Below are 13,048 nucleotides of genomic sequence, written 5' to 3'. Positions count from 1 at the left end.
TTTTTTATCTTTTATTACAGTAGAGTCTCCTAAATTCGAACGCTCGGGGGGTATTTTTGACATTTCTCACCTCCCAAATTCGAACGTTTTTTTTTCAAAACTAACGAATTTTGTGTGAGATTAAATTGTACTTTGAATCAAATTCCCGTACTTTCTCACAAGTCTTAGTGGTAATATACTTCCTTTTCATTTTGTACCATCATAATGTATATAAGCATTCAGGAAAAAGCAAATAAATATGATTTTCATTCACCTAGAATACAAACTTTCTAACATAACCTCACAATTAACATTTTGAATCCAAACGGCGTTCGAATTTGAGAGATTCAGATTTGAGAGACTCTACTGTATATATTTATTATATTACTTTTTTTTTAATTAAAATGGAATTTACTGTAACTGGTAAATTTTATTACATTAACGTTTTACTAAATTTAAAATAGATATATTATACAATCCTAGCAAAATTTACAAAAATTTGAAATTTGATTTGCTGACGTGTGTTTCTCATTAAGCCTAGCATTTGGAATTCAGCCTAGAATTATGAATATCAATTATGGTTTTTAATAAATTTAGCAATGCAAGGAACATCTTTACTGTACGTCTAAATTGTATTTGATTTATTACATATTTTTTTAACTAATAATTTTTAATTATCATTAGACTTTAGGAACTGTACAATGAAATGTGATCTACAAAAAACCCTTTAAAAATGAAAAAGAATTCACTAATCCAGTTAGTGAAAACGGTCTTTTACTGTCGAAAACTGCTCCACTCTTTCCTATGCAAAATGCCATTATCCTTAAAATCACAAAATTCTAAAAATTTAATACTAAATACTTAACGTTATGGCCTCTACTACAGACTAGAGAAATTTATGTCCATATTGAAGAGTTTTTCCTATAGAGAAGCCTAGGGAATTTGTTTCAATATGAACATAAATTTTTTCTAATGAAATTAAATGAAATGAATGACTAAAGGTGTCTACACATTGAGAACAATTTTAGTCAAAAATTGCTTTTTTGAAGAAAATTGGCTGCAATGCTGTAGGCAGAAACGTCAAAATTCTGTCAAAAATGCAATTTTTGACGAGAATTGCTCCCAATGTGTAGAGGCCTTAATGGAAGAACTTTGGGAAATCTTTTAGCCATCTTTAATAAAGCTTACAATTTTGTCTTTTAGAAGAGCTTTTAGGAAATCTCTCAAGTTTTCCACATCTGCCCCAAAATAATCAAAATCGGTTTAGCATTGAATTTCGGTTAATTTTTGAAAGAAACTTTGGATTCAAAGCTTTGAGACTAGAAAGTTTTTTTTGTATCCAATTTTTGATCAATTTTCCGGCATTATCTTAAAAAAAAAACTCCTCTCTATGTCTTTAGTAAAATTTAATATTTCAAAATCCATCAGTTTAATCAAGATTATGTGAAAATTTAAGATTTCTCTTAACTTAATTCGTAATTTTAATCCAAATTCCATAAAGAAAATTCCATTTGGAAATGTTTTATAATTTAGACAATTTTCCGGGAAATGTTTTCGTCTTTACTTAATAATTTGAAATCATAAAAAGCGATGTGGAAATGGATTAATGGAGAATTTTATATAGAAAACCTAAGACATAACTTCCAAAGGAAATTTAAAAGAAGAATTGAAGGTACTTTTGGTCTCTTTTTCTTAAAAAAAAGAACAGCTTATGTTCAATTTTTGAATAAATAATAAAAAATTTATCAGCTATCTGAAAGATCTGAACCAATAAAAATCATCAAAATCAGATTTAAAGGATCTATGCTGATTTTTCAAGTAATCTTAAATCTTTTTGGTCTAACATAACTTTTGGAATACTATTTTCAAGTCAAAATCGCAATCTCCTCCTAGAAAAGCTATTAAGATCCAGAACAACGGTTTTGTACATTAACCTAAAAGTCCGTAGCAATTGCCAAAATCGATAAAGACATGGATCAAAAATAATTCTAAAGTGATATTTTCTCCAAAATATCGAAAGATTTGATGTCCTAATAAATGATTTTATTGGTTTTTCAATCAGTTCTAAGATTGAAATTGCATTTTTTTAAATTCTTATTCCTTCGCATTCGAAAATGTTTCAATTGAACTCCCCTCTTACTACACAGAATAAAATACTTCTTAAGATTGTTCGTAAATGTTTAAAAAATTCCACTGGGGACTTACAAAGTACTCGCAAATCATATAACCCTTAAAAAATTTGTAAAAGTTTGTAATTTTTTACAAATAATTATTTGTAGTGATCGCTTGACAAGAATTTTTTCGTTTTTTGATTTGCAAACATTTGTTTGTACCTTTTCATTTGAATGACTTACTTTACGAACAAACGACAAAATTTTTCTCACAAACAAATTGTAAGATTATTCGTAAATGTTTGTGAATTCCTAATGGTAACTTTCGAAATGTTCGTAAATCGTAAAATCCACTAAAAAAAATCGTAAATGTTTGTACTTTTTTCTCAAATATTAGGGGAGACTGGGGCAAAAAGTAACAAAACTGATATTTTATTTTTTTACAAGCACTCGAGCGCCCCAGAAATTTCTAATTAGTGTAGTTTTATAGGTAATTTACTGCTCTACAACTTTGTGAAAGTCATTTTCCTCTGTTTTGTAACTAAATACATTTATCGAGCTGTTTTCTAAAAGGTAATTTTGTGACCATTCTCAAAAATGCTTGAGCAAATAGTACCAGGTATGGGATATTATCACATTTTGATTTGCTTTATTACGAGCTTTCGTAAATTTAAAAAAAAATAGCTAGATTTTTCATAGGAAATTTATTCATCTACACCTTTTTAACTCTTTCGCGTCTTTAGGGTCATATATGACCCGGGGAAAAAAGTTTCTTTTTGGCTATTTACATTAATTGAAATCTAACTGGAGTCTTGAAAAAATGAGCCAAGAATCTTACATCCTTCTATTATGATGTCGTGCACGAACAGATAGATTTCAATTAATGTAAATACCCAAAAAAAACTTTTTTCCCCGAGTCATGACATTACCCTAAAGACGCGAAAGAGTTAATCCACACCTTTTTTTCTACACCTTTTTCTCGCTCAGATAGAGAAAACTGTGAGATAGAGAAAATTCAAAAGAATCTTTGTAAAATTCTAAAATAGATAGCGGATTCATATTCAAAAAATCCAAATTATTTAGAAAATATTCACCAGTACATAATTTTTGGAAAATAAGTAGGTCAAAATTGATATCTGTTGTAAGGAAAACATTTCAAAAAATAGGGCTAAAAATTTCAATATTTTTATTTTCTGAATTCCTTGTTCGAATTCTAAGAAACTTACGACTTTGAAGAAGGTCTGTGGCAGCCATCTATGGAAAAAATTAATCCGCTATCACTTTTATCTTGGAAGATATTGAATTTTAAAATTTTCAATTTGTGATTTTTTACCCCAGTCTCCCCTATTCGTAAGATGATCGCTTAACTCTTTCGCGTCACACTTTTATTCAGCAGATGAATTCATGTAAAATTGAGTTTTTCCTAATGCTTTATGATGAAATATAATAGTTCAGAGAGGAAAAAAATTTTCCAAACATTTTTCAAAATCAATATCACGGGCTTTTTAAGAGTTTTTTTTTTTGCTTGAAGTTATTAATTTGGCCAAAACCATGGCAAACTGGATTGTCTTGATGAACACTGTACTCCTGGTGTTCAAGGAATCTTCCTGGTAATCCCTTGAACAGTCACTGTCACAATATTTTGAGTGGTGTTTGGCAAAAATAAACTTATCCACATATTTATTCACACACAATACAATTGCACAACATGAGACGCTTGCAGAATACACTAAAATATTGCAAAATATGTTATAATTCATCAGATATAAGATGAAATGTCCAGGAGCAAGATGTCCCACCTGCATTTCACAAAGAAAAACAATGTCCCAACTACATTTCGCTATAGGTTTGGGACGAAAACACTGTTATCCTTGGGGACAATAGGGTCATATATGACCCCGAAAATTCTACACGCTTTTCTGGAAAATTGAGAGTCGTTTATTATATCAAAATATGCAACATACATTCTTTGGATATTCTATTTTGTGTTTCTAAAGAACTTTTTGATGAAAAAAATAAATTAATATAAAAAAAATTGAAAAAGAAAAGTCATTTCACAAAGTTCGAAATTAGTGATTTTTTATCTCAAATATTTTCTTTTCCTGAATATCTGGAGTCTTGAGAAAATTAGCCAAGAATCTTACATCCTTCTATTATGATGTCGTTCACAAACCGATAGATTTCAATTAATGTAAATAGTCAAAAAAAATTGTTTTTTCCCCGGGTCATATGACCCTAATGACGCGAAAGAGTTAACGAGCATTTTTTTGTTCTTTTATAAACATTAGTTCGTAACATTTTGTTATTTGGTCGTAAAATTTTGCCAGACAAATAAAAATGTACCAACAAATATTTTTAAAAAAAAAATGAATAAAGTTTTATGAACAATTTATAAATCTCCAGTAGGATTTCACATTCACAAAGATTTACGAACAATCATACGATTTTATCTATATAGGGGATAGTACTCTCCCTTCGAACGTTCATGCCTTCAAATAATGTGAATTTCTTTTATCTTCTCTATAAGAAACTTTAATTATCAAGTAATTATCAATAATTAATGATAAGCTAAATAATAATTAATAGAAATGTGTAGGTCTCTTAGGAAAAATAAAAGAAAATTCACATTATTCGAAGGCATGAACGTTCGAAGGGAGAGTACTTTCCCCACATTCCCCTACATAAAATCCTGGTTACGCATTTAATGCCTTTAATCCCTTTAATAGGATATGCTCATCTCTGCCTGATTTATTATTAAACCAAATAGTTTTCACCGTTCCTAATTTAATTAAATTTACTGTCCAGAATTCCGTTTAAATAAATCAAAGAATTTCTTGGCAAACACTGAATTTTAAACAAATTTTTCAATATGCAATAGCTTCTTCAATCAAGAATAGATAATGTTTACGGTACACTGAGAGAATGCCATTTAATTGCAAACGATGTAAAAGATGGTGAATCAATGTATTACATGAATATTTAAATAATGTATCAATGAGAACAAGGAAAAATAAATAGTATTACAGAAAATTAACTGGAGTTTCTGAATCAAATTCAGAATCTTGCCTTGGAACGCCTTGGGATCAAACCCGAACATCTTCCTGAAGTGGCGAAGGATTGACAAGCGTGGGCTGCTAATTTGGATGTCATGGGCCCGCGACCCCAATAGGGATAAGCGGTTGAAAATGAATCAATAAATGAGAATGAATGAATTGCATGACCGTTGGCAAAATTCAAATTTCCCAATTGGAATTCCACACTGGAAGGGTTTATCCAGCCGGCATCTTGGATAGTGGCGCTCTCGAGCGGGTTGTCAAAATCACCTGTGCGAAAAACATCGAAAAGTCTGACAGCTGTTTCAGTGGGCATTGCGTCAGAAAAAAAAAGTGCGTCGTAGAACGGAAAATTCCACCAAAAAATAAGCATTTTTATCACTTTTTTGCAATTCTTCATCTTCCCATTGATCACCCTAGAGACCGGAGAAAGTATTTAAAGTGCCAGTTGTGTGAAATTCATCTCAATTCCACGTTAAATTAGCAAATTGGAATTTTTCCAAAAATTGCCGGTACTTTTCCGCTTTAAACTCCCCCCTTTCGGTAGTGTTTTGTCGATATTTTTTTCAATTGTTTGGTGAATTTTCTGTGATTTTTTTTGGGGTCGTGTAGAAGGGAAAATTACGTTGTGAATCTTGTGGATCAAGAGGAAACTAGTTAACAAAATTATCTTTTCGTGTGTGTATGTGTGACTTCTAAATTGGCCCATTGCTTGAGACAGCATTATTCATTGGTCCATCTCGCTCGCACTATTCGACATCTTCCGGAGGAGTGAATTGCGTAGTTTTTTGAGAAGCTTTTGCCAAAAATTGCCGGTGCAATTTCACAGGGCATTAATCTGTGTTAAAATCAGCATGAATAGGGATAAGTGGGAAGAGCTGGACCTCACCACAGATGAGATAAAATCTCTGACGGATGCCCTACAGAAGGAGGAATTTCGCAAATTGCTTGTGGAATACTGCGAAGAGTTGAATGACCCAGAAAATAGGAAGAAATTTGAGGAGGAACTGACCCAATTGGAAGCTGAACGGGGCATCGATATCACCTTCATCAATCCCGAACCGGGATATGTGGTGAAAACCACCGTGGATGGGCAGATGAAGGGCTTCATAAATGTATGTCAAAGTGGAAAGGTAAGTCTTAGTTTTCTAGAAAGTTCCTAATATTGGGGTCTAAACTGGAATGTGGCAAAATGTTAAAAGTGAAATTGTTTGGGACATTCCAAGGTGCAACGTCCCGTGAGTGAATACAGGGCTACATCGGGCGAAAGGGGCCTCAATTGGACCCTGCCCCATACTCAAGCACCGCCCAGGCGGGATTTAGACAACAAGGGTGCGGTGTGCATGGTGTACGATGTTGTTTTCCATCCGGATGCTCTGCATCTGGCTGGGAAGAATAGTAGATTCAGGGATGTGCTCACGGACACAGCCTGTGAGGCTGTTGAAAGTGCTTTTAGTGTAAAACTCGATCGGACTAATGTGAAATACCCCAAAATTGCATTCAAAGGGACACCCAAGCCCACAGTGATTAGGCGTAAGAGTGATAATGCCCCTGTTTGTGAACCCAGTCCCATTGATGCTATTTACCCACCCCTTAAGCCCCAAAATGGGCCATCCCAAGTGCGTGTTGTGCCTCAGAGTCCCAAACCCGGTGCCTATGCCACACCCAAGTACACCATCATCCACCGGAAAGATGTGGACTACCAGGAGTTCACCAATGAACTCGATGCCAAGATCAATGCCACAGTGCCCAAGGAATTGGTCATTGTGGTGGATCTGCCACTCCTCAAGTCCACCGAGAATGTCAGTCTTGATGTCACCAAGCGTCGTGTTGTTCTGGTGAGCGAGCGTCCAGCAAAGTACAAACTCGACATTCAGCTGCCCTATGAAGTGGCCGAATGTCAGGGTGGGGCAAAATTTGATGCCAGCACCAGGCGATTATCGATCACCCTGCCCGTTGTCAAGGAGCACCATTTGCAGCTGATTGACGTCACGCGGCAAGACAGTGGAGTGGAATCAATGCCACAGAGTCCAGCTGTCTCTCCCACTGGCTCCAATTCCGACTTCGATGAGGTATTCGAGGAGAAATTCCTCGATGACACCATCAGTTACACCCTTCCCAGCTTCACCTGTAACACCCTGGACGACATCGTAGCCTTCACTCTCAATATCAAAAATGTCGATCCCACTTCCATCATCACAAAGCAAGAGGACACCCTTCTCCGTGTAAAGTTCTCTTCCATTGGCGGAGGATTCTATCCCTCTCATCATTCATTCTCCGTAAAATTCCCCGCTGGCCGAATAACAGAATCCTCCGCCGAGGCCTGGGATAACAACTTGGTGCTTCAGTGTGAAATGGAAGATCTCCAGGCATGTGACCACTACGATGTAGGCCTCTATCTCGATAATCTAAAAACCTACCCTCTGAAATTCTCCACAAATTCCCTAGCGCCTAAACCACCAATTGAGGATGATAGTCTTCGGATAGAAGTGAATTCCCTGGCCACTGATGAAGTGGAAATTACCGTAGATCCACCAGAATGTTCAAGTGATTCTCAACTTCCTGAAAAAATCCCCCAAATCCCCGAAAATTCTTCCGAAAAGAAGGGCAAAAAGAAAAATCGCAAACCACGTTCACTGTCGGAATCATCTTGCGATAAAATCGCCAACAAGGACACTTCGGAAGCCCTAGAGGCAGAGAGATCTGTCAGGAAGTCTCGCAGCATGTCTGAGTCTAGTGGTGATGAACAGAATAGTCCACGATTCCGTTTTAAGGGTATCCTCAAGAGAAGCTGCAGCTACAATCCCAGTACTTCGAGTTCCATCGATGATCACTTCTCGGTGTCCGTGGATTTGGGTGTAGGCTCTTTCGATGGCATCCCAGAGGAGCAGGAGTTGTCCGAGAGCTGCAAGAAAACCGTCCGATTCAGTGACGTCATTCGGAAGCAGTTGTTCAGGTGAATTTCTTTTTACCCCAAAAAACATTTTTTTTTTTAAATGAAGAGTATTATTTTTTTAAAAGAGTAAAAAGGTATTGCCAAAACTGGTTTGTTGAACTTTTTATACATGAGAGAACATCCTTTCGGACAAAATTCCAACAACCCAAGTGACGAACAAGAATAGAAGGGAAAGTGTCTTGGATTAACATAGAATGGTTTCTTGTATAAGATAAATTAGCATTGTCCATAGCCAAAATTTTGATTTAACCATACATTTGCCAAAATGAATAGGGTAAATTGAGGTAATTTGGAACCATTTGCAATTTGGGATATTTCAGATTTTCTCATTGTTTCAAGATCAGTTTTTTGACCAAAGGAATAGAGCTACCTACTTGGAATGTTCTGACAACCCCCCCAAAAGTTAATGCAAGGAATCCACATATCATATGGATTTTCTTCTCATCCCACTCCTCCACCTCCAGAAACTACTCCTTTGGAAATATCTCAAAAACTAATTCACCGATTCCTTTCATTTTTGGATATGTTTTAGAGGTAGTCAAGGCGGACATTTCGTCCTCAGACAAAAATATTCTCCGAAAATTCTTTCTTGCAGTTTTCAAGGTCAGTATTTTTTTTAACTATTTTAGTTGTTCTATAACATACTAAAACTGAATAAAAATGCTTTAGGCTTATGCAAAATTTCTAGATCTCTCAAAATAAATGAAAAAAGGAAAATTTTGTCCAAATTCATCGAAAAATCTAATCTCCTAAGCAAATTGACCACTGATCTTGAAAATATCCGGAAGGAATTTTCGGAGAATATTTTTGTCTGAGGACGAAATGTCCGCATTGACTACCTCTAAAACATATCCAAAAATGAAAGGAATCGGTGAATTAGTTTTTGAGATATTTCCAAAGGAGTAGTTTCTGGAGGTGAAGTAGTGGGATGAGAAGAAAATCTATATGGTATTTGGATTGCTTGCATTAAGTTTTGTGGTGGTTGTCAGAACATTCTAAGTGGCTAGGCTAGTTCTATTACTTTGGCCAAAAAATAAATCAGAAGAAATTCTTCCCTTCTGCCAGTTTTTTTTTTCATCTGAGGGAAGGAGGGGATGGTTATCTTTGCTGTAAATGGATGAATGGACTCTAGCGGCTCCTCTAAAACATCCAAGACTGAAAGTGGGTGAAAGTATATAGTCTGTGATTACCTATTTCAAATCGGTCAAATTGACCGGTCGTGGTAGGTAGAGCACATGAAAAAAGTTTCTCGAAAAAGACAAAACAAAACAAAAAACAAATAGGGAGACTGGGGCAAAATTTGTCAAAACGAAAATTTCAATATTCACTATTTTCTAAAATAAAAGAGACTGAGGCTTGAAATTTTTATTATAGATAGCCTTCATGAACCTTCTTAAACTTACAAAGTTTCAAGGGATTCGAGGAAGGATTACGTAAAATTAAAAATAATGAAATTTTGAGCCCTATTTTTGGAATATTTGGCTTACAGAAAATATCAATACTGATTAGCTCAATTCGAGCACATTTCTCGTTAAGATAGAGAAAAATTATCTTCGACAAAGCTGTAGAGGAATAAATGTCCTATAAAAATATGTCTATTTGATATTTTTTCACGTTTGCGAGAGTAAAACGTCACAAATTATCCGAAGACTGACAAAATTTGCCCCAGCAATTTTGAAAATCTCCACAAAATCGACTTTTAGAAAATGATTCGAAAATCACATTTCTTTCGAGATAGAGGAAAATAGTCTTCTGCAATGTTGTAGAGCAGTAAATTTCCTATAAGAATATTATAGGATCTATTATTATAAAATGTTTAAGTTTTTTGAGAACTCGTGAAAGAATTAAATATGCATTTTGACAAGTTTTGACCAAGTCTCCCCTACTCAAAAATATATCGTATGGACATATTAAGAAAAGTCATGCACTTAGGTAGTGGCAATTGAATGTTTAAGTCTACGTCTACGTAAATATTAGAAATATGTCCAAAAGGTCAATTTGACCGGGCTAGGTAGGTTTAGTGTTAAATTACTTTAATACTTCTTTTTTGCAAAAAAAAAAAATAATATATATATATATATATATATATATATAATTTTTACAAAATTAGTAAATTCACTGAAGGGCCTCATTACAGCAGTCCTTAATTGGCGAAAAATTTATAAATCGTAATTCTTTTGTTTAAAAAAATCAAATTTCAAGTTAATCCAAGAAAACCGGAAGAAATCGTAAAATCGGACATTTTTTAATATTGACTTTAACATTCTGTAAAAATATTTAAAATATTTTTTGAAATACCACTTAGGTTCAAGTAGGAGTGAATTAATTTCTGTAGAGAATTTATTTCAATCAGTCTGTGTCTAAGTTTTTCTTCTATCTTTACTGCGATTCGAAGAATTTATAACAAAAAAGAACTAAAAAAATTGCACTTTAAAATTTTGGATGTTTGCCCAAACGCTTACAAACCTGCTCGATACTGCTTTGCTTTCGTATCTATACCTTTGAAAATAACATCAAATTGACTTCAGAATATTTTATAATTTTTAATATATGCTTATGCCCTAGATACACTCACGACTTAAGCCGAGAGACGACTTAACGGAATTATAATCAAAATGATGATTTGACTAAATTCAAATCAATTTCCCACTAAGTAAGTCGTTTTTCGGCTTAAGTCGGGAGACGGATTAGTTAGAAATTGATGGAAATGTAATCTAATCATTATTTCGATTATCATTACGAAGCCGTATCTCGGCTTAAGTCGCAAGTGTGTCTAGGCATTAGTCAGTGTATCTCTATCTATCGATTCTGGCAATAACTGTTTGTTTTCGCCCTATAATTCAGGTTTTCCACATCAAGGATAATTAGGGTAAAGTGGGATAAGTTGGACAGTGGTACAAGTTGGACAATGGTACAATTTGGACAGGGCTTTTTGTCTTGATAAATTTATTACTTCATTTTTATTTGTATATTTTTAATGCTTTAATTTTATAATTTGGTTCCTTGTGCCTAAAAACAAATTTAGTACTGTATTTATCAAGAAAAAAGCCATGTCCAACTTGTACCGGCGAATTGTCCAACTTGTAAAACTAATTCCAAATTATACACTTTACCCTACACTTACTTTAAATTTTTTACATTTTACTGCTCGAACTCCACAAAGAGAGAGAGAGCAGTATATATAATCTCTCGATTTTAGTAGAATTTTGGAAATCCGAAGTTACGAGTTTTTTGATATCACTCAGGCAAAAATTTCGCCAGGACATGACCCAGGCAAAAATTTCGTCCAAATACGAAAATATCGTTGAATCATTCCCAATAACGTTTTTTTCAAGGTCAAAGCTTTAAAAAGCTCTAGATAGCGCATTTCTCAAACGAACGGTAGCATGTTTGGATTCATTCGAAAGGTCTTGAAATTTCCGATCAAATTTAACCCGTTCCAATCCGTTTTGAACCGGTAATGAACCAATTCATGAACTGAGTGGCCTTTTGCTGTAAATGATTCAAGTCGGATTAATAGTGATATTTTAATATTTCAGCAATTTTTTTGGATACTATTATAAAAACCTTAACAAATTTTCCAATATTTTGTGTTAAAGCATTATTGTGAAATTGTCTTATATCAATGTTATATTTATTGATCTCAAACGTATCAGTAGGAGTTGTTATCAAGTAGCACTCAATAGAAGCGTCACTTGAAGGTGAATTGTTTCCTATATGTAAAATTATATTTGGGCCACTCGATGCCAAAATCAAATGTTGTTTTTATTTGAGTTCAAGAGGATGATGTTTGGTATATTTTGACGCAGAGTATATACTACGGAGCTTTTTTCCGTTCTCACAACATAACTCTATAAATTTTTTTTCCTCCTATGCTTCCTATTTATAGGTCAAACTCGAGTATTCTTGGCAGGAGGTTGAAAAACATGAAGAAGAGAGCTAAGAAACGCGCCCAGGAGAATCGCCGGATGAGCGAGAGTGAAAATTCTGAGTGTGAAGAGAAGGTAAGAGACGTGCGTGCGTTTTTTTTTTTGTTTGCCTTTCAGTTTTATAGAAAGTGTCACGATTCTCGTTGAGAGAACGTGGTTTAATTTACTTTTGAATTGATTTGGATGGGTTATGGCTTTGCAGGACAAACCATCTAACTCTTCTATGCAGCGTCGTGATAGTGGAGTTGAAATGTGCGATGGGTCAACAAAGGTGAAGTTTCAGGGGAAGAAAGGTGGACAACCGAAGAAAAAATGCGATAACACTGCCGATTTAGAATTCAAGAGTGGTATGATTTTCAATCTGGAAATGTGAGACTTTGTTGTGATAAGAATCATTGATTAAATCAATATTTAACTTTGTCTCTCGTTTTACACGAGAAATTTTCTATTGAGTTTCGAAAAGGTATATATACAATATTGATTGGAGGAGAACAAAAAGAAGAAAAAGTGAACAATTTTTAATGCAAGTTTCACAAATTTTTATTCTCTTATACACTATTTTACTCAATTTTACTTAGTAAATTTGCTAACAGTAGGAATAATAGGAGCTGAAGAAAAATAAATCGCACTATTATTATTTTAGTCTGAGCTCTGCAAAAAAAGGGCTACAAGGAAAAAGAAACAAACGAAAATATTTTATGGGCAGAATAATTTCAATTGGGAAAGAATAACGTATTTGATAGAAACTTTCCTATTTCGCATGAGATATTTTTCTGCCCAATTTTATTGTAGTGCTAATCACGAAAACGAGAAAAAAACTATCTTCAACAATATTTCTATTATTATCTGTTTGTCTAACGAAAAAAACAATATTACAAAGTAAGATTCGCATGAAGAATTGTTGAGTCAGAAAAAAAAGAGTAGAATTTGTAGTCTTGTAAGGTAGTCACAGCAGCAAGTGTATCTCAAATAATAAAAAAAAAAGAGTTTTCAACTGAATGACTATTTTTTTCTGCATTC

General features: G+C 34.1%; 1 protein-coding gene across 1 annotated transcript; it reads left to right on the top strand.

The window, feature by feature from the left end:
- Positions 1-5,410: 5,410 nt before the first annotated feature.
- Positions 5,411-13,027, top strand: LOC129804579 (protein kintoun). Its single transcript, XM_055852000.1, has 4 exons — positions 5,411-6,276; positions 6,370-8,099; positions 11,989-12,103; positions 12,231-13,027. Exons 1-4 carry the CDS (start codon positions 5,998-6,000, stop codon positions 12,399-12,401), a joined length of 2,295 nt encoding a protein of 764 aa, XP_055707975.1. The 5' UTR covers positions 5,411-5,997; the 3' UTR covers positions 12,402-13,027.
- Positions 13,028-13,048: the final 21 nt, after the last annotated feature.

This window comes from Phlebotomus papatasi, chromosome 2 (assembly GCF_024763615.1).
Source record: "Phlebotomus papatasi isolate M1 chromosome 2, Ppap_2.1, whole genome shotgun sequence".
Lineage (NCBI taxonomy): Eukaryota > Metazoa > Arthropoda > Insecta > Diptera > Psychodidae > Phlebotomus > Phlebotomus papatasi.
The sequence above is the reverse complement of the archived record's forward strand: the minus strand, read 5'-3'. Positions and strand labels throughout refer to the sequence as shown.

What these genes read in the sequence shown, in the direction of transcription:
- LOC129804579 (XM_055852000.1), top strand. Translation starts at nt 5,998, where the DNA reads ATGAATAGGGATAAGTGGGAAGAGCTGGACCTCACCACAGATGAGATA. An exon ending in ATGTATGTCAAAGTGGAAAG is followed by an intron (nt 6,277 to 6,369) that starts GTAAGTCTTAGT and finishes GGACATTCCAAG; the next exon opens with GTGCAACGTCCCGTGAGTGA. An exon ending in ATTCGGAAGCAGTTGTTCAG is followed by an intron (nt 8,100 to 11,988) that starts GTGAATTTCTTT and finishes TCCTATTTATAG; the next exon opens with GTCAAACTCGAGTATTCTTG.